A 20,770-nucleotide genomic window follows, 5' to 3' on the forward strand; every position below is an offset into this window, starting at 1 on the left:
TCACCCAGCATCTCCCCATCTCCATTCTTGCCTACCTCCAATCTATTTCCCATTACGTAACCCAAGTGATCTTTTAAAAATGCAACCTCATGTAACTCATATGTTTAAACTATATCTGAAAACCGTATATATTTTTTTTCCTTCAGCTAAGACAGCAGAAGAGATGATTTATTTATGTACATGTGTTACATTCAGCCACAAATGAGAACAGAACTGGCCCAGAATATCACAGATCTAGGGCAAAGGACTAAAAGGGACCATTTTGATATGGGCAAGAAAGGTCTCTCAAAAGAGGTCAAGGTGATCAGAATGGCGATAGACAGTCCAGATCTACTGAGACAAGTTCTAGACAGTAGGCATGCAGTCCAACAATTGTATCAGCATCCCTGGTTTCTGGCCTTCCTTGCTTCTGCTCCTGTGGCTTCCCACGGGAGATGGGGTAAAACCCAAAGCCCTTAACACAGTTTAACTAGTCAACCCTGGACATCCTTTAGCCTCAAACCTGACATGTGCCTTGTCACTTGAGGATATTCGTGCATATGCTGTTCCCTCGGCCGGTAACACTATTCCTCTTGCCTTCTCTTCTTTTCTTCCTTTCATGAGCAAAACCTTTCTGAAATGGCAATATTCACTGTCTCCACTCTCTAGCTGACTGCGTAATGGCTTCTGCCCCCATCTTCCCACTGAAACTGCCCAGCAAAAGGTCCTCATGGAACCTGTTGCAGAAGCCAATGAACCTATTTTTAGCCTTATCTGACTTGACCTTTCAGAGTGCCTGACACTGCTAACCACTCTTTCCTCAAAGATCCCACTGCCTTTGTCTCCCCTTCCTGTTCACCTCACTCTTTTCATCTTTCTCTGGATGATTCTCCTTTTTCCTTCATTTGCCCCTCTTTATCAACCCCTTTGAAGTTGATTTCCCAAGGCTTCCTAGTTGGAACTCTTTTTTTCTCTTACTCATTTCACTCTCCTTGGGTGATCCAACCCATTTGCATGGTATCATTTGCATAATGACTCCCAAATCCTAGTCTCCGGGTCCTTTCTCCCCACTGAGCTCCGGGCCCACGTTTCTCCATGGGGGCGTTTTGTAAACACTTCAAACACAACACCTGTAAAGCTAAAATCTCAGAACACCATTCCTTCCTCTGTTGGCATCTCAGTGAATGGTACCAACACCCATGCAGTCGCCCAAGCGAAAGCTTGAGTCATCCTTGTCTCCTTTCTTTCTCTTCTCCCTACATCTAGTTAATCATTCAGTTCTGTTGACTCTGCCTGTTGAGATGTACTCAGATCTGTTGACTTGTCTTTGTTCCCAATGCCACTCCTTACTTCAGGCTTGCATCATTTCCCACCCACACTACGGCCACAGCTTCCTAATCCATCTGCCTTTCACCAGCCTTTCCTCTCTCCTGCCCTTTTTGCACTTTGGTCAGAGTTTAGGGAAAATGGACCCCTAAATGATTTCCTAGAAAATTAGCTGGCCAACTTTTAAGAGAAGGTTTTTTTAGGCAAATTAGAAATGATTTACTTAAGGAAACATCGCCTCTGTGGCCATTTCTTAGTGATTCATCACATATAAGAGCATACTTATGGTTCTGAGAAGTCCTGTCACAAGGAAGTCTGTTTAATCAAGCATTTCCTAAACTTCTTTGACCATAAAACCCCTTCTCCAAGAGGTACTTCCTAACATCTTGCAGGACACTATGTACTGTTTCAAGACACAAATCTGATTGTCTCACTTTTTTGGAAAATATGACAGATAAGTAGATAAACACTAAAAGAGGATGATTCTGTGGACAATTAGAAACCCTTGGAGGCTCTTGAGCAGGATAAGACCTAATACCCATACAGTCAACAGCATCCAACGACTGAGCCCCTGCTATAGGCCAGATAGATGCTCCTCGTCTGTCACCTCTAATCCTTACTACAAGGCTACAGGTGGGCAAGATGCCCAAGTGAGGGGAACGGAAGCCAGGTTGGTTAAATGTCAGGTTTAAGGCCATATAACCAGTAATGGTGAAGCATCATCTGGCTCAAGATCTAGGTGACGTTAAAGCCACGGCTGTTTGCAATAAGCAGGTGATGTGTTGCCTATAGGACAGATTGGAAACAGGAAAAATCAGAAGGCTTGGAGAACATCACTTCCTTCTTTGTTCTTCTCCACCTCTGTCCTCACAGAGTCCTTGCAGATAACGTCTCCAGGACCAGCTCTCCTTCTGAAGCTTGGGTCTCATCATTCTTTCTGTAGGCCCATGGTATTTTCTCCCCCTTAAGCACCCGGCAAGACATCAGACATCTCCGGGAAAGCCTCTCCTTACTTAAAAGCTGTGTGTTTCTAGTGCCTGTCCAAGTCTAAATTCCTTGCCTTTATATTCCAGGCCCTCCCTTATCTGCCATCAAATTTCCTTCCTGATTTTGACTTTAGATATTTTTCTAAATATAACCTACACACCAGCCAAACCGAACGACTCACTGTTTAGCAGCCTCCCTGCCTTCATTCTTGCTGTTCCCTCCTCTTGGAAAGACCTCTGCTCAGCTCAGTGCTATCTCTTCAAATCTACCAATCCTTGAGGGTCCCTTTTCACCAGAACTCCACAGAACACGTCCTAGTCTGGTCCAACCAGATGCTCTTTGGGTTTCAGCACAGAAGGGCAGAGAGGGGTTCCAAACTTGGAAATCAGGTTAACTTTGAAAATTAAATGAGTAAACCACACAGTTGATGGTATCGGCTGTCTGCAAAGATGATACACCCAAAGGAAGACTCAAGAAGTAGATAGTTAAGGAGATATGAAAACATCCTCCTGGAAGAAGGTGACTGAGGCTTCCCTTCAGGATACAATTGTATCTACGTATCTGGAACCATAAGATGAAGAAACAAGGCCCTAATCAAATCATTTACAGGAAACAGAGACGGGAACTAAACCATAATCGGAAGTGATAACTGGCCAAGACAGAGGCCTAATGAATCACTCTCTGCTCTGGTGTATTGAAGCACAGTGCGTGCTGCTATAGACGGAAGGCAACCAGAGGGACGGACGTGGAGAGGCTGCTGCCAGCACGGAGCAGAAGAGACACTCACTGAGCTGGGGGTGGATTCTGACTTTTAGGACAGGGAAGGACTGGTGATGAGAGGGTAGGAGATGGTTTATCCAACTTTCTCAGACCTGGTTAGTTTTTCCAACAGTCCCTGTCTTCCTTTGTTCAAATTACACATCGACCAAGCAACCTTTGGAGAGAACCAATTTGGCTTTCTTTTGCATCATCAGAAAGCAATAGTCCGGGCAGTGGAGAGGGCTGCCCTCACTGTATCTGCCTCCTGGGGTTGCCGGGAGGACTCAGTTGGATAATGTAGAGGGATTGATTCAGGTCATGTACAGTAATTGCTCAATCAATGAAGGTGTTTAACGTCAGTGTGTTGTGACTCTGCTTCTGATGACAAGTCCTTAGATGTTTGGTTAAGGTGAGATGGCTTCCTCGCGTCCAGGTGCCCTGATGACCTCAGGCACCTGGATTTGCAGAGCAGATTCCATGACCCCGGGTGAGAATGAGCCAGTTGAAGTACTGCCTCAAAAAGGGCCTGGTAGCCGTGCACCTGGTCGAGGGCACCTCTAGTTGGTTACCATCCTCTAAACGCCCACCGGCTCCCCTCTCTAAGCGGCCGGCACGTGTCTGAAACCACTTCTGTCCTATTTTCAACACAATCACTTGTGTATCTCTCTAATTCCAGTCCCACGAGAGTGACCACTCCTTGAGGGTGAGGGCTCTTATGTCCCTTGCAGAACCTTAAACATCATAAATATTTAATGAGTTGAAATGAGAGAAATCAAAGCTTGAGCAAATGATCTGGGGTTCAAATTAAGGCTGCACGGTCTGTCCCAAAGGCTGCAGATGCCTAGAGAGTAGGCCTGGGGCTGCAGGCGGAGAACATCTGTCCGGGGCCCCTGGTCTTGGGGGTGGACTCAGCAGAGCCTGCTGGGCTGAAGGAGGGAGACTCTGCTGCCCAGGAAGGCGAGGGAGAGACAGACAAACGGACGAGCAGGCGGCGCCCGCCACACTCACCCGGATCTCGGTCTGCACCGTGCATTTAACCAGTTTGAAGTTCTTCCCGGGGTTGAAGCTGTTGCTATAGAAGCAGACTTTGAGGATCCTCACGTCTTCCTTCTCCACGTCGACTGGCACCACCATGGGCTCTGGGGGGCCCTCAGGCCGACGCAATGTGCCCACCTTCACTCGGCTCAGGGCCTCGGACACCCCGGACATCCTCTCAGACGGCAGCTAGGAGCGGCACATCGCAGTCCTGCGGAGACAGTAGAGGGACAGTCTTGAAGTGAGTCCATGTAGATCCACAGGCCTCCTCCCCCAGGGCAGTGCCCACCAAGCTCGGAGACCTACGTGCACTGTGCATCCTCCCACTCCCGAGAAACTCTTCTTAAAGGCATCCGGCTTCGTTGACAGGGAAGCGGAAGCACAAAGGAGCAGTTTGCATAAACATCCAGGTACAAACGCAGACCCGGAGCGCGCGCAGGCTGTGAGCCCTGTGCCAGAAGCCCCCTCTCCCCATCACTCCTCTCCTCCCACGCTGGCTCCCAGGCAAGGGGCCCACACTGTGCAAGCGCAGCTGTGAGAGGAGGCGGCCCCAGCGTGGTTCCAAGGCACAGCTGAGCAGAAAGAGCGAAGAGCGAGACAGCAGAGAATAGCAAGAGAGAAGCAGGGACAACGGGGGAAAAGCTGAGGGAAAAACACAAGTGGAGAATGGCTGGCCTGGAGGGCGCTGGGACGAGGAAGACAGGAAAGGGCCTGGGTGGGGGCCAGCCTATCAGCTGACGGCTTGGCCTCTGCCCACCTGCGGCTGCCAACCTGGACTTTCAGGGAGGGAGGCCTCAGTCCCACAGGAACACCTCACATAGCATCTCGTTCACTGTGTGCAGAGGAACAGAGCGCCAGCAGCCCAGGCTGAGGTCTCTGCGCTGGGGGCACGGGGCAGGGCTGGGGCCCAGAAGACCCAGCCCAGTCCTGGTAAGAGTTTGGTTGACAAAAGAACCCTAGGAATCTTCTGCTCATCTCAAATCTCCGCCAAAAGTGGTCCGGGCCCCTTGAGCTAACACAGCTCTGGAAGCTTGACTCCCACTGGTCGACAGAGGGAGTGTTCAAAGGAAGCGATGGAAGGCCTACCTCCAGGCTGGAGCTGCCAACCTTGGCTTCACGTTAGGATCCCCTGGGAAGCTGTTAAGAAAGTCTAAATCCAGACCCTGCGCTCAGAGATTGTCACTGATTTGGTCTGTGGGAGGTCTGGCATTGGTATTTTTACATTTCCAAGGATTTTTCTAACATTCAGGCTACACCGGGAACCTCTGCTCTAGACTAAGCTTAGCTCTCACTTGAAACTCATTCTTACAGAAAAGTCTCTCCCTTCCAACAAGACACTGATTTTAGGGGGACCTTCCTAGACCAGGAGTTGGGGGCCAAAGGATGGAGCTGGCAATGTTAGAATAAAAATGTGCAGTTGAACATTTTAGAAGAGGAATTAAAGCCTACATTCATTCATTCACACAGCTGGGCACCAGGAGGGAAGATGGAGACAGTCACTAGCTACCAGGAGTCATTCTGTCCAAAAGCCAATGTGTGTTATGAAGACATGAAAGCGACTCCGTGGGGCGGGGGAAGGAGCGGGACATGTCCCTTCCACTGAGGCAGGCTGACAACGAACAGAGCGTAAGTAAACTTGAGTCCCCCTGGGGAGGCAGAATTTCGGACAAGGCAGATAGAAAAAAGACTATCCAGTCTGCTTTATGTTAGAGACTACTATGTGTATTCTAGAAGCATCCATGCCTTTTCTCAATAAATATCTACTGAATCTGTCCTGTGTGTCAGTCCTCTGCTATGTATGGGGCGTGGGTCTCAGTTTCCCCAGACTCTCAATATGGAATCCCCAGGAAGTAGCTCAAGAGGCGACCCCAGGAAACCCACTAGAAAGTGGGATGTGCGTGAAGGGGAAAGGCAGACAGTCATAAGCGGGTTATCCATGAGCCAAGGCTTGGACAGTTGTAGTGGAATCCTGCTGGGAGCCCTGGGAGCCAGGACAGAGCGAGTGGCAGAGCCACTCCAGCGGAGGAGGGAGGGTGCCACACCACTGCTCACACTCATTGTCCCAGCATTTCCAGCCGGCTCTGCACAGGGCAAGTGGACTTGGAAGCCAGAGGAAGTCCCAGGCACAAAGATGCAGATGCTGGCAGGTAGATGTAAGCAGAGTGCTAGAGTGGCAAGGCCAGGGGGATGTCAGAAGGGACCATGACAGATCAGCTATAAGATATGAAGATGAAGTCTTGCCCCTGAAGAGCATACACTCTAGTTGCAGAGACAAACAGGTGTATATGTGTGTGCTCACACACACACACACACACACACACAAACATGTTCACATATGCAGATGAATCAATATCACACACAGCTGGTCAAAGGTTCAGGATCTGCTGTGTCTGTTGAGCCAGGGGCACCGTGACTTTTGCACAACTGTTTGTATACACTGGTTTTCAGGCAGAGGCTTCATGAGGTAGTTCTGCAAAACAGGTGTCTGGGTAGGAAGGAAATGGAGTGGCATATGGCGTCTGTTCCCATGGACCAGATCTGACCAATGGAAGCCAAAGGGTCTACATCCCAAAGGCCATTTGGAAACCAGGGGCACAAGTGCATCATCAGGTTGGCTGGTGGGAAAGTGGATGCCGAGCTGGGACAAAGGGCACTAAACCCACAACTACAGGTCACACCAAGTGGCTCCTCGACACCCACAGTGAAGGGGATGGGGTGCCATTCAGAGGACACCTCCTCCCCACCCCAGCCCAGGCAGCATTCTCACCCAAAGGGTGCTGGCACCAGGGAGCACATGGAGACACCCCAGGGACTCCCTGAAATATCAAGGATGAGTTTCAGAGAGAACAATTAAGTAGGAATAATATGACAATAAAATGCAAGAGATCTGGCTGTGATGGTCTGGGAAACTCCATTTCCACCCATTATGTGTGTCACTGGCTGAAGACAAGAGTGAAGGAGAGAAGCCATCTCCAAAAGGCAGGAGCCAGGAGCAGGGGTAGAGTGAGGCAGTTGGAAACCTTTGCTTGGGCAGAGGCCAGGGAAGAGCCTGGCAGGGGAAAGGGAGGAGGCCTCCACGGTGCTTTCAACCTTGCAGCTGCAGCCAACGGTACAATGAAACACGGGGCTTTTCAACTTGAGGCGCCGAGAGGATGTCAACATGTAATGAGGATGTGGAGCAACAGGAACGCTCACTTGTTGCTGGTGCAAACTTCGGAAGATAGTTCGGCGGTTTCTTACAAAACTAAACATGCTCTGACCATCTGATCCAGCAGTCATGCTCCATAGTATTTACCCAAAGGAGCTGAAAACTTATGTCCACACAAAAACTTGCCCATGGATGTTTATAGCAGCTTTATTTATAATTACCAAAACTTAGAAGCAATCAAGACATCCTTCAGCAGGTGAATGGATAAATAAGCTGTGGTACATCCAGACAATGGAATATTATCTGATGCTAAAAAGATATGCTCTATCCAGACAGGAAGAGACCTGGAGGAAACTTAAATGCATACTCCTAAGTGAAAGAAGCCGCTCTGAAAAGTCTAAGATACTGTATGATTCCAGCTGCATGGCACTCTGGTAAAGGCAAAACTATGGAGACAGTAAAAAGATCAGTAGTTGCCAAGGACTGCAGGAACGGAGAAATGAATAGGGGGAGCACAGAGGACTTTTAGGGCAGTGAAAATACTCTATATGATATTATATTGATGGATGTATGTCATTATATACTTGTCAAAACTCATGGAAACTGCAACACCAAGAGTGAACCCTAATGTCAACTGTGGACTTTGGGTGACAGTGATGTGTCAAGGTAGGTTCATCAATTGTAAAAAATATACTCTCTGGTGGGGGTTGTTGATAGTGGGGAGACCGTGCATGTGTGAGTGTAGGGGGGTCTATGGAAAATCTCTGTACCTTCCGCTCAATTTTGCTGTTAAACTAAAACCGCTCTAAGAAATAGTCTATTAAGAAAAAAAAATGTAATGATGAGAAACCACTGCCTGATAGTTGACCCCCTCTTACCCAGCCTTACCCAGCTCCACTCAGGAGCCAGCCCCCACCTGGACCTGGTCAAAGAGATGGATTCATAGTCTATTTCTATCTGAGCGCAGCCCACCCAGACGGATGCGTTGGCCATCGCTCACACACTGGAGGACACTGGTTTCTTATCTTCACCAGTCTTCCCAGTCTCTGGTTCAGGAGCTGTCATTCATAGTGAGCAATATGGCTCCAACTGAAATATTTTAACACGGTCATTTCGGTCACCCACGATCTACCTTTACTTTTAGCCTGATGCAAGTCCCTCACGTCTGCCTTTCATCCTTTGCAGCAGCAACCTTGGGCTATTTATGCCAAAAATAATTACAAAAAACTTTAAACAAAACATACGTGCTTTTGCATAACAATTCTTGGGAGATGTGCAGGGATGACTATGCCCATTTATACATGAGAAAACATGCTCAAGAGAGGGTAAGCCAACTGGTCAAAAATCATGCTTGTTGAGTAGCAAACTGGGATCCCAAGCAGATTTGAATCCAAGTTCAAAGTTTTTTCCCTCTTTCCCATCTGCCATTGAGAGAGGTGGCATCTCTTGATACTACTGAGGTTGGCGTGGATGCCATGCAAGAAGAAAGGTGTCAGTTCAGCATGGAGAATCCCAGTCCCTGAGGAACCCTGAGCCCTCCTGGCTTGGAGAGCACCCCCACCCCCCAAGCTAGGACGTGGTCATGGGAGGTCCTGTAAGGACTCAGGTGTTTGGTCAAAAGACATCAGCCCAGAAAGGGGGTGTCCACATCTCTGCTGACACATGGCAACTCCCTCAAGTGCATCCAAACTCCCAACTGTCAGTACAGATCTGTGGTGGACTGCCAAAGGATAACCCAAGACTCACAGAAGCACAGCAACCGAAAGGTGTGATTTAAGAAAAGCCTCAGCCACCTGACTTTGGGGTCTTGGCAAACACAGCCCTCAACCTCATGCATGGCCTTTCCAGGACCACCACGACTGATTTCAAGCTACCAACCTATGGCAAGACAAGAGAACAGTCCACTGACCCCAGCATCTGCTCCCTGATAACAGAACTTGTCTGTTCCTCCGGGGTGTGCCTGATTACCTGAGTTTGTCATCATTAGCTTGCCTCTGAATGATCACAGAATCCTCCGACTCTCAACGTGTGGGTCAAAACCCCTGCCCCCTTTTGTTCCAGTCCAGACCTGGAGCCCAACCTAGGGACACCTCCTTCCTGCATCCTGGCCTGCCCCAGACCCTACAAGCACTGTCAGAGGAGAGACCATCCCACGGCTCTGGGGGAAGCCCTGGCCCTGAGCCACCGTGGGCTCCAGCTTGCCTCACAGTTCCCAGACCTGCCCAAGTCAAAGCCAAAGAGTAACAAACACAAGGGAATGGGCTCAAATTAAAACAGGGAAAGTTCCGATTGGCTGCGAGAAAGTCTTGGCCAAAGCCTGCAAAGGGCACTGAGGGAGGCCATACAATCTCTGAGTTCCTGAAGTCTTCAGGAAGAAAATAAATGACACTCTTCCTGAATGGCAAGACATTCACCTGCCTGAAGGGGGTTGGGGACCGAAGCAGGATTCAAGGCCCTTCAGATACTCTGGGTTGTCACTGTGCCCAGGGCTGCGTTCCTGGCATGGGGAAGACTGTCAGGGTTTTAGGAGTCAATAACACAGAAAAATGCACTCTTCAGCTTGAAGACGTTGGAGGATAATGTTACGTCTTCTAGAACACGTACTGTGTGCCAGGGAGTTTGTGCAAGCAACCTCTAATTCTCTAGAATAATTCTGCAGGATAGGTAACGTTAGCCTCATACCCCAGGAGAAGTCTAGAGAGGTGGCCTTGTCCAGATCACACAGCTGGTAAGCAGCAGAGGCTTACGGCCACCACTTAGCCAAAGACTAGAGGGCTGGTGTCATGTCCTGCCACCATGCTTAGGACTTACTGCCCGGCTCTGCCACCAACGGGCTCTGATGCCTTGAGACATCAGGCCAGATGGGTCAGAGCCCCCAGACAGCAGCTGGTAGGTGGGTGATGGCCTTTGGTGACATTTGGCTGTGTCCACGGCAAAATGAGGAAAATACGGACACAGTAGAGACTCCATCATAAAGCCCAGTGTGTTCCACGTGAGATAAGAGCGCAGGCTTTTACTCCAACTTTGTGGTTCTACCTTTTTTTCCCCCAATATTCATTCATTTATGAAATGACATTGATAGCCTTTGGCAATTGCCATGGAAGGTTGGCCTCTAGGGGAAATCAGACTTGAGGGAGGCGCTGGGAGTTCCAAGTGTAAAAGGTATTGTCTTGAGGACTGACAGGTCTGCCCGTGATTTCAGGGAGCAAGGAAAGGGCACCATTAGCCAGCAAGGTGGCATAGTGTCAGGGAGAAGGCACACACATCTGACTCATTCGAATCTGGGTTTAAAACTCATGCCCTCAGGGCTGCTGCACTGTGCAAGTCTGGGGCGTCACTCATGATGGACTTTTAGGCAACGTGGTGGCCTGAAGTCTCTGCCACTTACCAGTTGTGTGATCTGGACAAGGTCACCTCTCTAGACCTCAGTTTCCCTTCTTGGGGTTCACAGTACTGATCCTGCAATTTTCTGGAAAATCAGAGACTACTTAAGTAAACTCCCTGGCACATGTATTTTTCAAAATGCCAGTGACTTGGCAGAAGAAAGAATCAGGAACCCAATACCAGTGTCCACTTGTAAAAAATTAAACTGGCCCAGTAAGTGGAGGGTCAGGTGGTGGTGGCAGCCCCTTCTGTGTCCAGTGCTCAGAGGCTGCCTCTCCACCGACACCCACCCTCCTCCATCCGCCCGGCCTCCTGAAAAGATCACCGCTGCCTCCTACACCTTGCCCACCCTAGGACCACTGTCTGTCCTGAGGACACACAGAAGCGTGGACGGAGGTCTCCCAGCCCTTCGGATCCAGCAGAAGCCAGCATGTCATGGGACACACACTTTATTTCCACTCTGTCTCTGAGTCACTTCCTCTTGCTGTTTCCACATCAACAAAATGGGGAACACAGGCCTTTCCTCTGCACGGGCCTGCTGAGAGCCGCCACTTAACTAATTGGCAATGACCTTGCAGTCTCGGGGAGCCGGGCCCATGTTTCCGAGAAATGGGGCCCTACTGGCTCCATGCAGTGCCCCCGCCCGAGCCCAAGCCCTTTCAGTCCCCAGTTCCTGCGGGGCCAGCGTTATGCCCACTCCAGGGCTTCCCAATCCCTCATTTGGTTAATCCTTCCCCCTCCTCTCCAAGCATCCCTCCCCACTCCCTTGCAAAGGAAGGAACCAGAAAGGCTGTGATTAGCGTCAGCTATAATTCAATGGAATTCAGAAAACCTTTATTGAGACGCTACCGCATTCTCAGCTCGCCACCCCCGCACACATTACCCACCGGGATCCTGCCGTTGCCAGCACCTGCCTACCCCAAGGTCAGCTGACTCGGGGCTGGCTCTCAGGGGCCCAGGAGGGGCACATCAACCATCCTTTCTTGGGAGCAGAACCTCGTTCTCCTCGCTGGTTCAAGGACTTGGGTCCCTGCGGCGGGGCAGATTTCTCTTACCTTCTGTGTGACCTCTGGGCTCTGCCGCTTCCCCTAAACCTTCAAAAAATCACACTTACCTAACTCCTATTTTGCCAGTTCATGGGTGATTTTGGCTGACTGTTCCCCTCCCCTGCCTGCCTGCCTGCCTTCCTCCTTCCTTCCTTGTCCTCTCCCCTTCCCCTCCTCCCACTGCCTCCCTACCCCTTCCTTTCTCTCTCTCTGTCTCTGTCTCTCTCTTTCTGCCTTGCTACGTTTCGGGAGGCAAGCCAGACCCTGGAGGTAGGAAGATAAACAAAAGAGGGTCCCTGTCCAGCGGAGACTCATAATCCAGCAAAAAGGAAAAGGCTGAGCGAAGCAGCCACAACCACGGTATGGGCTCTAGGAGGGGTCTCCGCCTGCTGACAGGTGATCAGGGAAGAGGACTGGCCCCCGGGGAGCTCAGGAGAAGGTGACACAGCAGGATCCAGGATCGGGCAATTACGTGACCGGTCATGTGTTGGTAGGGAGTTGGTAGCACTGGCCGATTCCCCTGGTGTAAATGCTCCCATCATGGCTGATTTCAAGCTACCAGTGCGACCTCACCGACAGCCACTTGGGGAGAAACAGGTGCGGTCAGCATGTGAGAGCTGGTTTCAGCACACCACAGCCGGTACAGCGAGAGACCTGGGAGTAGGACTGGGGCAGATGCTAGAGTCACCTGCTCCGAGCCCACTTCTGACCCTGGATGTCGCCTGGTCCTGGCAGTGGTATCACCACTCAGCACATCAAGACAGCAACATGCAAGGTGCACGGAAGCGTTTTAGGATGTGCTCCTTTCTCCAAGGGGCCTTGTTACTCTCCAATTTCCTAAAAGTCGTAATTTTCGAAGCCACCTTCTGTCATCCTTAACCCCAAACTGAATTCTTCTCCAGTGTTTCCACTTTGAGTCACAGTCTCGGCTTTTTCCTTCTCTCCCAGCCTTCAGCTCCAGCAAATCTCACTTCCCTCTCTTGCGTGCAGTCCAGAGTTGGTCGTTAAACAGGGACATTTGCTACCACGATGAAGCAAAACTTCCGCTGGGGTTTTGAGTTCTTCCCCATTTTCTGGAGATGTTAATGAGGAGGCTAAATGACGGTATGTGAGTTCATAACCAGCCAAATGGTTTCTCCCCACGGTGGCTTATCAAGTCTCTCTATCACCCTGAGGACCGAAGGCTGTTTGAATTGGCCCTTGTTCACACCTTTTAATATGGCATTAAGTAATTTGTGGTTATCAGACAAGAAGCACCACACTGAACACAGGATTAGGGGAGACTATGATTCTAATTGAAGACCACAAAGGACACCCTGAAAGTCACACAAGCTGGCAAGACGTGCCAAGGGGAACAGAATGCAACCAACGAAATGGGGTAAATGTGAAGTTCTTCATGTAGATTAAAAAAAAGAGAAGAAAAATCTTTTCCAGTCTGGGATGAGGAAGATGTGGTTTAGCAACAGCATGGATTAAAAAAAATGATGTTTAAGCTGTGAACTCATTGTTAGTCACTATGATATAGCTGCCAAAAAAGTTAATGCAGTGTTGAGGTTACCAGAAAACCCCTAAAACGAGGAACGTTGATTTCCCCTGGGGCTCTGCGTGGAAACAACCACATCTACAGAATTGGTGGCCCAGGGCCCTGAGGTTCGAGAGGCTGTTCCAGGATGAATGTCCCAGGCCGTTCAGGGCCCTGGGAGCCTGGTGAGCAGACCCCGCCAAAAACTAAAGGGAGACAGGGGTCCTGGGAAGTGAGGACAAGACTGCTGGTTTCAAATGGTTGCTGGGCTGCCGTGCAAGAGATGGACCCCACTCCCTCATCCAAGTCAACATTAAGGAAAAAAAATTGCAACAGATGGGACATGCGCAGAACACCCATGGTGTGGCCCTTTTGGAGTCCTTGCACCCTCGTTCTCTGGTTGCTGTGTCCCAAGTCACTCCCATCTGGAGGATGAGGACGAGTGACCAAGCGGCTTGCCCGGGGTCACCTTTGTTAAGTGGCAGAGGCAGGACCAGAGCTCAGATCTCCCATCTTAACCCAACAAACACAGCCCAAAGCCACATACTATCAGCCCACTGCCCTGGGCTTTGTCTCCGCACAGCAAGGTGATTCGTGTACTCAGATAAGCACTACTTTTCTGATGTGGCCCCAGAATTCTGCTCAGACAAAAACTTACATATAAACTCATCAGTTTCTAGCCATGTGATGCTAAAAGGAATACTGGCCTTTTGATATATTAACGTGTATAGTAATCATGGTGACATAGAATTTTATTGTTATCTTTCATGATACATATAATAAACAAAAAAATGACAATTAAAAAAGAACTCAATGAATGAAATAATGCCATTTGCAGCAACATGGAGGGACCTCAAGATGCTCATACTAAGTGAAGTAAGTCAGAGAGACAAGTAACATGCTGTCACTAATATGTAGAATCTAAAAAGGTGATACAAATGTTACTTACAAGACAGAAAGAGACTCCCAGAGGTAGGAAACAAGCTGATGGTTACCAAAGGGGAAAGGGAGGGGGACGGATGAATTTGGAATTTGGGATTAGCAGATACACACTACTATACATAAAACCGATGGGGGGAGAGTATAGTTCAGTGGTAGAGTGCGTGCTTAGCATGCACGAGGTCCTGGGTTCAATCTCCAGTGCCTCCATTAAAAAAAAATTAAAATAGATAAACAACAAGGTCCTAATGTATAGCACAGGGAACTATATTCAATATCTTGCAATAATCTACAGTGGAAAAGATTATGAAAAAGAATACAGACATATACGTGTATAATTGAATCACTATGCTGTAGACCATAAACCAACACATTGTACATCAACTATATTTCAATGAAAAAAAAAAAAAGAAAGAAAACTCAAGTACTTTTTTTTTTCAACCAGAAAGTACAAACCCAGGTCTGACAGTACAAGTGTCGTCCTCTCATTGATTACCACCTTGAAAAGAACTCGAACATCCTTGTGAACAAGTTTCCCCACCTGCCAACCCCCAAGCTGCCACTCTTTGCAAACCCAGCACAAGCTGCAAATTTGCTTTATGTAAATAGATATCAAAACCATTCAACGTGGCGGTGCCCCCATCTGTACACTGCAGCAATCAGCTTCCACTTTAGTGCAAATTTAGATGCCCCGTCAAGCAAACAGGATGCCACCTGCGTGTGAAAAGACTTGGGAAAATTAAAAATAGATGGGAAAATCCTCAGCAGCTAAAAATACTAATAAAAACCACTTTGAGGTTCCACTACAAAGCTTTTAAACAAGGCAAGATGTCTAGAGAAAAATAATAAAATCTTATGTTTATGGGCTTGAAATGAAACTGGCACAGTTGTCAATTGATTTCAGAACTAGCTTTCTGAAGAGCAAGCTAGTTGAATATACAAGAACTCACATGGGGCAGAAGACCTAAACAGACATTTCTCCAAAGAAGACATACAGATAACCAACAGGCACATGAAAAGATGCTTAACATCACTAATTATTAGAAAAATGTAAATCAAAATACAGTGAGGTATCACCTCACGCTGGTCAGAATGGCTATCATCAAAAATTTTACAAATAATAAATGCTGGAGAGGGTGTGGAGAAAAGGGAACCCTCCAACACTGTTGGTGGGAATGTAAATTGGTGCAGCCACTATGGAAAACAGTATGAAGATTCTTTTAAAAACTAAAAATAGACTTACTATATGATCCAGCAATCCCACTCCTGGGCATATATCTGGAAAAGACAAAAACTCTAATTCGAAAAGATACATGCACCAGAGTGTTCATAGCAGCACCATTTACAACAGCCACGACATAGAATCAACCTAAAGTGTCCATCAACAGATGATTGGATAAAGAAGATACAGTATTTACCCACAATGGAATATTACTCAACCATAAAAATGAATGAAATATTGCCATTTGCAGCAACATGGATGGCCTAGAGATGCTCATAGTAAGTGAAGTAAGTTAGAGAAAGAAAAATATCATATGATATCACTTATATGTGGAATCTAAAAAATAATATGAATGAATTTATTTACAAAACAGAAACAGACTCACAGACATAGAAAACAAACTTCTGGTTACCAAAGGGGAAAGGGCAGAAGAGTGGTAAATTAGGAATTTGGAATTAAAAGGTACGTACTATTATATATAAAATAAACAATAAGGATTTATTTTATAACACGGGAAACTATATTCAATATCCTATAATAACCTATAATGAAAAATAATCAGAAAAATATATCTATTATATATCTCTATAACTGAATCACTTTGAAACTAGCACAATACTGTAAATCAACTATACTTCAATAAAAAAACAAACAACTCACATGTATTGACCTGACCACCCAACTTTGGGAAATGCACCCCACATATCCAAAGAGGAAGCAGGGATCATGTGTGCAAACATGTTCGTAGCTGTGCTATTTATAACAGTGAGAAAGTGAAATCAGAACAGATCGCTCAGGGAAAGGCTGGGGGGAATTCACAGCAACGTCAATACTGATAAACTACTTAGAAACGTGAACAGTGGTTAATACGGGAAAATAGTTACATAAAAAATGTTAACGGATAGGGAATGGAGTTTGCATACTGATTATAACTACATAGAAATGCACGTGCATTTGGAATCACATACAGCTAAAAGATTACGGTTAAGATTAAGGTCCTTCAATATGTTTTTGTTTTCCCCCTTAATGGAGGTACTGGGGATTGAACCCAGGACCTTGTGCACCCCAAGCACATGCTCTACCACTGAGCTACAGCCCCTACCCCACTAAAAGACCTTAAGTTCTCCTGCTGTTATATTGGTTAAATGTATTTTTTAAATGATGTGGCTTCCACAAGGCTAGAAGCTGGCCCCCCTTCCTTCTTTTACCCCTAGCTCCTCCCAGGACAGCCTTCCTTTCTTCCTTTCTGTACTCTCCACGTAGCCCAGAGAGCGGCCAATCCTCTTACCCCAGAGCTAGACTACAGAGCAAGTAGTACCCAAATCTAGATTTTAGGATCCTACCCAAATCAGGATTGGGGGTGAATAGGGCAGAGAAACCTGCCAAGAGGACCCTGGGACTGCAGGAAGTTATCCTCAACTGTAGACGCTCCTTCAAGAGACCAGAGCACCTGGCAGGGTTAGAAGGGCGGTCTTTGCTGCACTGTGACCTTGATTCCATCTCCAGCCCTGAGCCCCCGAGTCCATGTCCCCTTCCTTCCTCCTCCCCTGCACGCCTGTAGAATGCTCGCTTCTGAGAACGGACAGCAGTTAATACCCAGCCAGTTCAATCCTAAGAATGAATTGAAAAGCGAGGTACTGTTATGGCCCATCTCACAGACGAGGCAGCTGAGCAGTGATTTCCCAAAGGTCACACGGCAAGTAGAGACCTGGCTGTGTGCACACGTTTTATTACACAGACAGGCTCTCTCCTTGACCGAACTTCAGTCAGGTTCCTCCGCGCCTTCTGCTCAGTTGGGCCTGGACTTCAGCTCCCATCTCTGTCTTTGTAGAGTCCAGCTTTAGCAAGAATCCTGCTAAGTGGCTTTAGCCAGGACTCCCCACCTTCTACTGCTGATTTCCCTCGGCCCCCACCCCTATCCTTTAACATCTGATCACTGTGGCCTGCCTTCAGTAAGAATTCTGTTAAGTCAACTTAGAAATGAAATACCCTGCCGCCTTTCCCTGTCTGTCCACTGACTCCCCCACCCTGGTCTTTGGTATAATCCTCACTTTTCCTTGTTTTATTTCAATTTCTTTCCCCTGCTGCAAAACCCCATTCTAGTAGTTCCCCTGAATAAAGCCTGCCTTGCTGTTCTTCAGTAGGTGTCGGAATAATTTTGCTTTGACAATATATACATGTGTATGTGTATATAGCCCAAGCTTTCATCTCCATGAATGAGACCTGCGGGGCTGGGGCCAGCCAGCTGTAAGTTTTAGGTGATTCTGATATGTATGTACCCAGTGAGGGTGCAGAACTGCTGGTTTGGTCCTTGTCTCACTGGTGAGAACTGAGTTTTAGAGAGACTAAAATGTGAGGACTCTTGGCTGGAACCCAGGTCTCCATATTCTCAGGCTGCAGGCTCCCACTAGCAGGCTGGGGTCTGACAAACGCTCGGTGTAGTGACTGGTCTCGGTGAGTAACGATTCTTAAGTGTGGAACTTCCCTGGCTGTTTCGGAGACTCTGAGGCCAGAGCACAGCAGTGGTTTCTGTGTCAGTTTCTTGCTGTTACCCAAGCCTATCATTGGGAAATGGACAGAAAGAGAAGAAACAGGTGGCTTCGATTCTTCAGAGCTCAGAAAATCAGAAAACTTGGGGGAACTCTGGTCTCTTAAAACACTAGCCGCGAGTTTCAAGGGAGGGAAACCCTGAGTACCATGGCGAGAAATCCCCCATGGTAAAGCCCTTCCAGACCACTTCGCAAACTGTGGTAGGCTTTTTTTCTCTCCTGGTTAGAAAAACAAAATAAAATTCAAAGGGAAAACCCAGCTCAAAATTTCCTGAGCCCGAAAGGTAGCAAAATCACTGTTATCCTTTTGTGAGAGCTATGAAAGGAAAAGGTCTCATGGACCCAAAGGCAGGTGTACAAACTTAGAGCCAGGTGGCCAGGCTAGGCCAGGCAGGAAGCGACCTTTAGGGTCCCCTGTGGGTCACAATTTGAGTAGGAGGCCCTGAGAATGGGGGTTTATGGGCAAATAGCAATGTGGAAAGAAAGGAAGAAAGGAGGAAAGGAGGAAAGGAAGAAAGAAGGAAAGAAAGAGAGAAAGAAGGGAAGGAAGGAAGGAAGGAAGGAAGGAAGGAAGGAAGGAAGAAAGAAAGAAAGAAAGAAAGAAAGAAAGAAAGAAAGAAAGAAAGAAAGAAAGAAAGAAAGAAAGAAAGAAAGAAGGAAGGAAAGAAGGAAGGAAGGAAGGAAGGAAGGAAAGAAAGAAAGAAAGAAAGAAAGAAAGAAAGAAAGAAAGAAAGAAAGAAAGAAAGAAAGAAAGAAAGGAAGGAAGGAAGGAGGAAAGAAAGAAAGGAGGAAGAAGGAAAGAAATAAAGGAGAAAGAAGGAAAAAAAGGAAGGAAGGAAAGAGAGAGGAGAAAGGCTATTGTTTCCCCATATACTGTCTTCACTCATAAATTAATCCTTGTCTGTTCTAGACGGTAATTGATAAGGAGACTATTTAGCATACCCAATCAAAGTAATATAAAAACTCCAAAGATTCCACGCAAATTCGCTGCACAAATATGCTTCCATGGTTACAACTGGGTTGTATGCAGAAAAGGAGACAGAAATGAAAACAGTTGTGGTAGAGAGGTAATTAAGCACTCCCTTTTAATAGGCTTGGTTTCAATGATAAATGCTTCTTAAGAATCACTCTGCCTACCTCCCTCGATAGAGCGAACCCAAGCCTGAAAATATTGAGGCCCCCAACACCTACTTCCAGCCCCAAGTGCTTGTGTTCCCTAGAGGCCAGGAAGGGAATCGGGGAGTCAGGATCCTGGGCTCTCGTTCTATAAAAATCATGAATCCAGCTCCCCCATGTCGGATGTAAGTCTATGTTTGGCATAACGGTCTCGGCCCTTTCTTCCTTTAGCTGTGCTTTCATTGAGGTTTCTGAAGCACACAGGAAGTCAGAAAAAAGAACAGCAACCCACTTCTCCACAGCTTCACCCGAGACATGAGGCAGCGGGGAGAGGGGACAGCAGCACCCAGAAAGGGCCCTGCGTCAGCGAGAACCAAGAGCCACCGGCTGGGTCCTGCCTGCCCCCTACACGGGGCAGAGGTGGGGGCCAGCAGAAAAGGGTGGGAGGGCCATGGGGGTTGGGTCCACAGCAGGGCTTCTTGAGTCCCCAGAGGAACCCAGCGCTAAGACGTCTCTCCTTCTGTTGACTGAAAACTTCCTGGTTACCTCGTGCACGCTCATGAAAGCTAAAGCACTGAAGTTCTTTCGAGTCATATCCAACTGAAATGCCAGAAAGATACCTAGATAACTCAGCCAAGCCACCTCACCTGTTAGGACCTCAATTTTCTCATCTAAAAAGTGAGGGGACTGGCTGAGAGGAATGTGTTCCCCACAGTCTTGAGGGTGCATATTTCAAACTCTAGAGTGGTTCCTGGAGTGGCTTAATTCTTCACTGCTTCGCTGAAAATGCTTCCATGTTTGCAGAACCCCCTGCGACACCTTTCAGTGGCCCTGAATTCCAGGTTAAAGCCTCTGGACCAGATTAGATGCTTCCCCAAGGGCCCTCATGGATCTAAAAGTCTGGGAGTTCAAATCAGTAGCCCCAGGGAGAGGCTCTGGGTCGTTGAGGGGGAAATGAGAGTTTGGGAGGGGGAAAGTTGTTAGGAGGAAAAGAAAAGGAACGACTTGGGATATCGATGAGGGAGAAAACATAACAACTATGATTATGGACTCATTGGTGGTTAGAACCAGAGCTGAAGGGACTCATAAATGATGAGTTTTTACTTCCTTTGCTTTACAGACAAGCAAACTGAGGTTAGGGATCTCAAGTGACCTTCCCAAAGACACAAAGCCGAGGTCTTGATGTAGGGAGCAGCGCAGGGACCCTTTGCTGGGTCACCCACAGCGCTGGAGGACCTGAGCCTGTCAGGACGGCCATCTTGCCCGGAGGAAATCCCCTGGTGGGCGCTAGCGTCCAGGTGACCCCATGTGGACTGACTATGCAGATGATGTCAGCCGGGCACAGAGTTAAACAGAGGCGGCCTCTGCCTTCTGGAATCTTCCACAGTGGCATCCAAGGCTTTTGTAGTCTTCATCTCACCCTGCCTGTGGTGCACGGCCCTCTTGGGAGAGCTCTCTTCCTGCCCACAAAGGGAGCCTGCATTTTAATGGTGGCAGAAAGTAGAAACCCTCTTCCTTCACACATGCAGTACCAGTGACGGTACACGAGGCCTAGCCTTTTCTCCTCTCTCTGGAGGTGGTACCGGTCCCTTTACAGCGGAGGGGACACTGGCTCAGAAAGGGTAAGGCCCACACTCAGCAGGAGGCAGAAGCGGAGCCAGAACTGAGGCCTCCGAACCAGCAGCCAGGGAGGCCTCCCAGGAGGGGAAAGTGTCCATCATCCTAGGCATGGAAGGAGCACACGTTTGGAGGTCTGTC

At 48.0% G+C, this 20,770-nt stretch overlaps 1 protein-coding gene and 1 non-coding gene across 9 annotated transcripts in view; both read right to left on the reverse strand.

Moving 5' to 3' along the window:
* PTK2B (protein tyrosine kinase 2 beta) overlaps positions 1 to 20,770 on the reverse strand; it is a 117,379-nt gene that overhangs the window by 52,692 nt on the left and 43,917 nt on the right. For 6 of the 8 annotated variants that reach the window (XM_031692545.2, XM_031692547.2, XM_031692546.2 and 3 more), the window contains exon 2: positions 4,060 to 4,297. In XM_031692545.2, coding sequence (XP_031548405.1) covers positions 4,060 to 4,260 — 201 coding nt within the window. In that variant the 5' untranslated portion in view covers positions 4,261 to 4,297. Of the gene's footprint in view, positions 1 to 4,059; positions 4,299 to 20,770 lie in introns of those variants that run through there. The other 2 variants (XM_072952741.1, XM_072952740.1) reach the window with 1 other exon arrangement.
* TRNAP-GGG (transfer RNA proline (anticodon GGG)) lies at positions 16,375 to 16,446 on the reverse strand. The gene has a single exon. It is a non-coding gene; the product is annotated as a tRNA-Pro (tRNA).

The sequence above is a fragment of the Vicugna pacos genome, chromosome 31 (assembly GCF_048564905.1).
Source record: "Vicugna pacos chromosome 31, VicPac4, whole genome shotgun sequence".
Taxonomy (NCBI): domain Eukaryota; kingdom Metazoa; phylum Chordata; class Mammalia; order Artiodactyla; family Camelidae; genus Vicugna; species Vicugna pacos.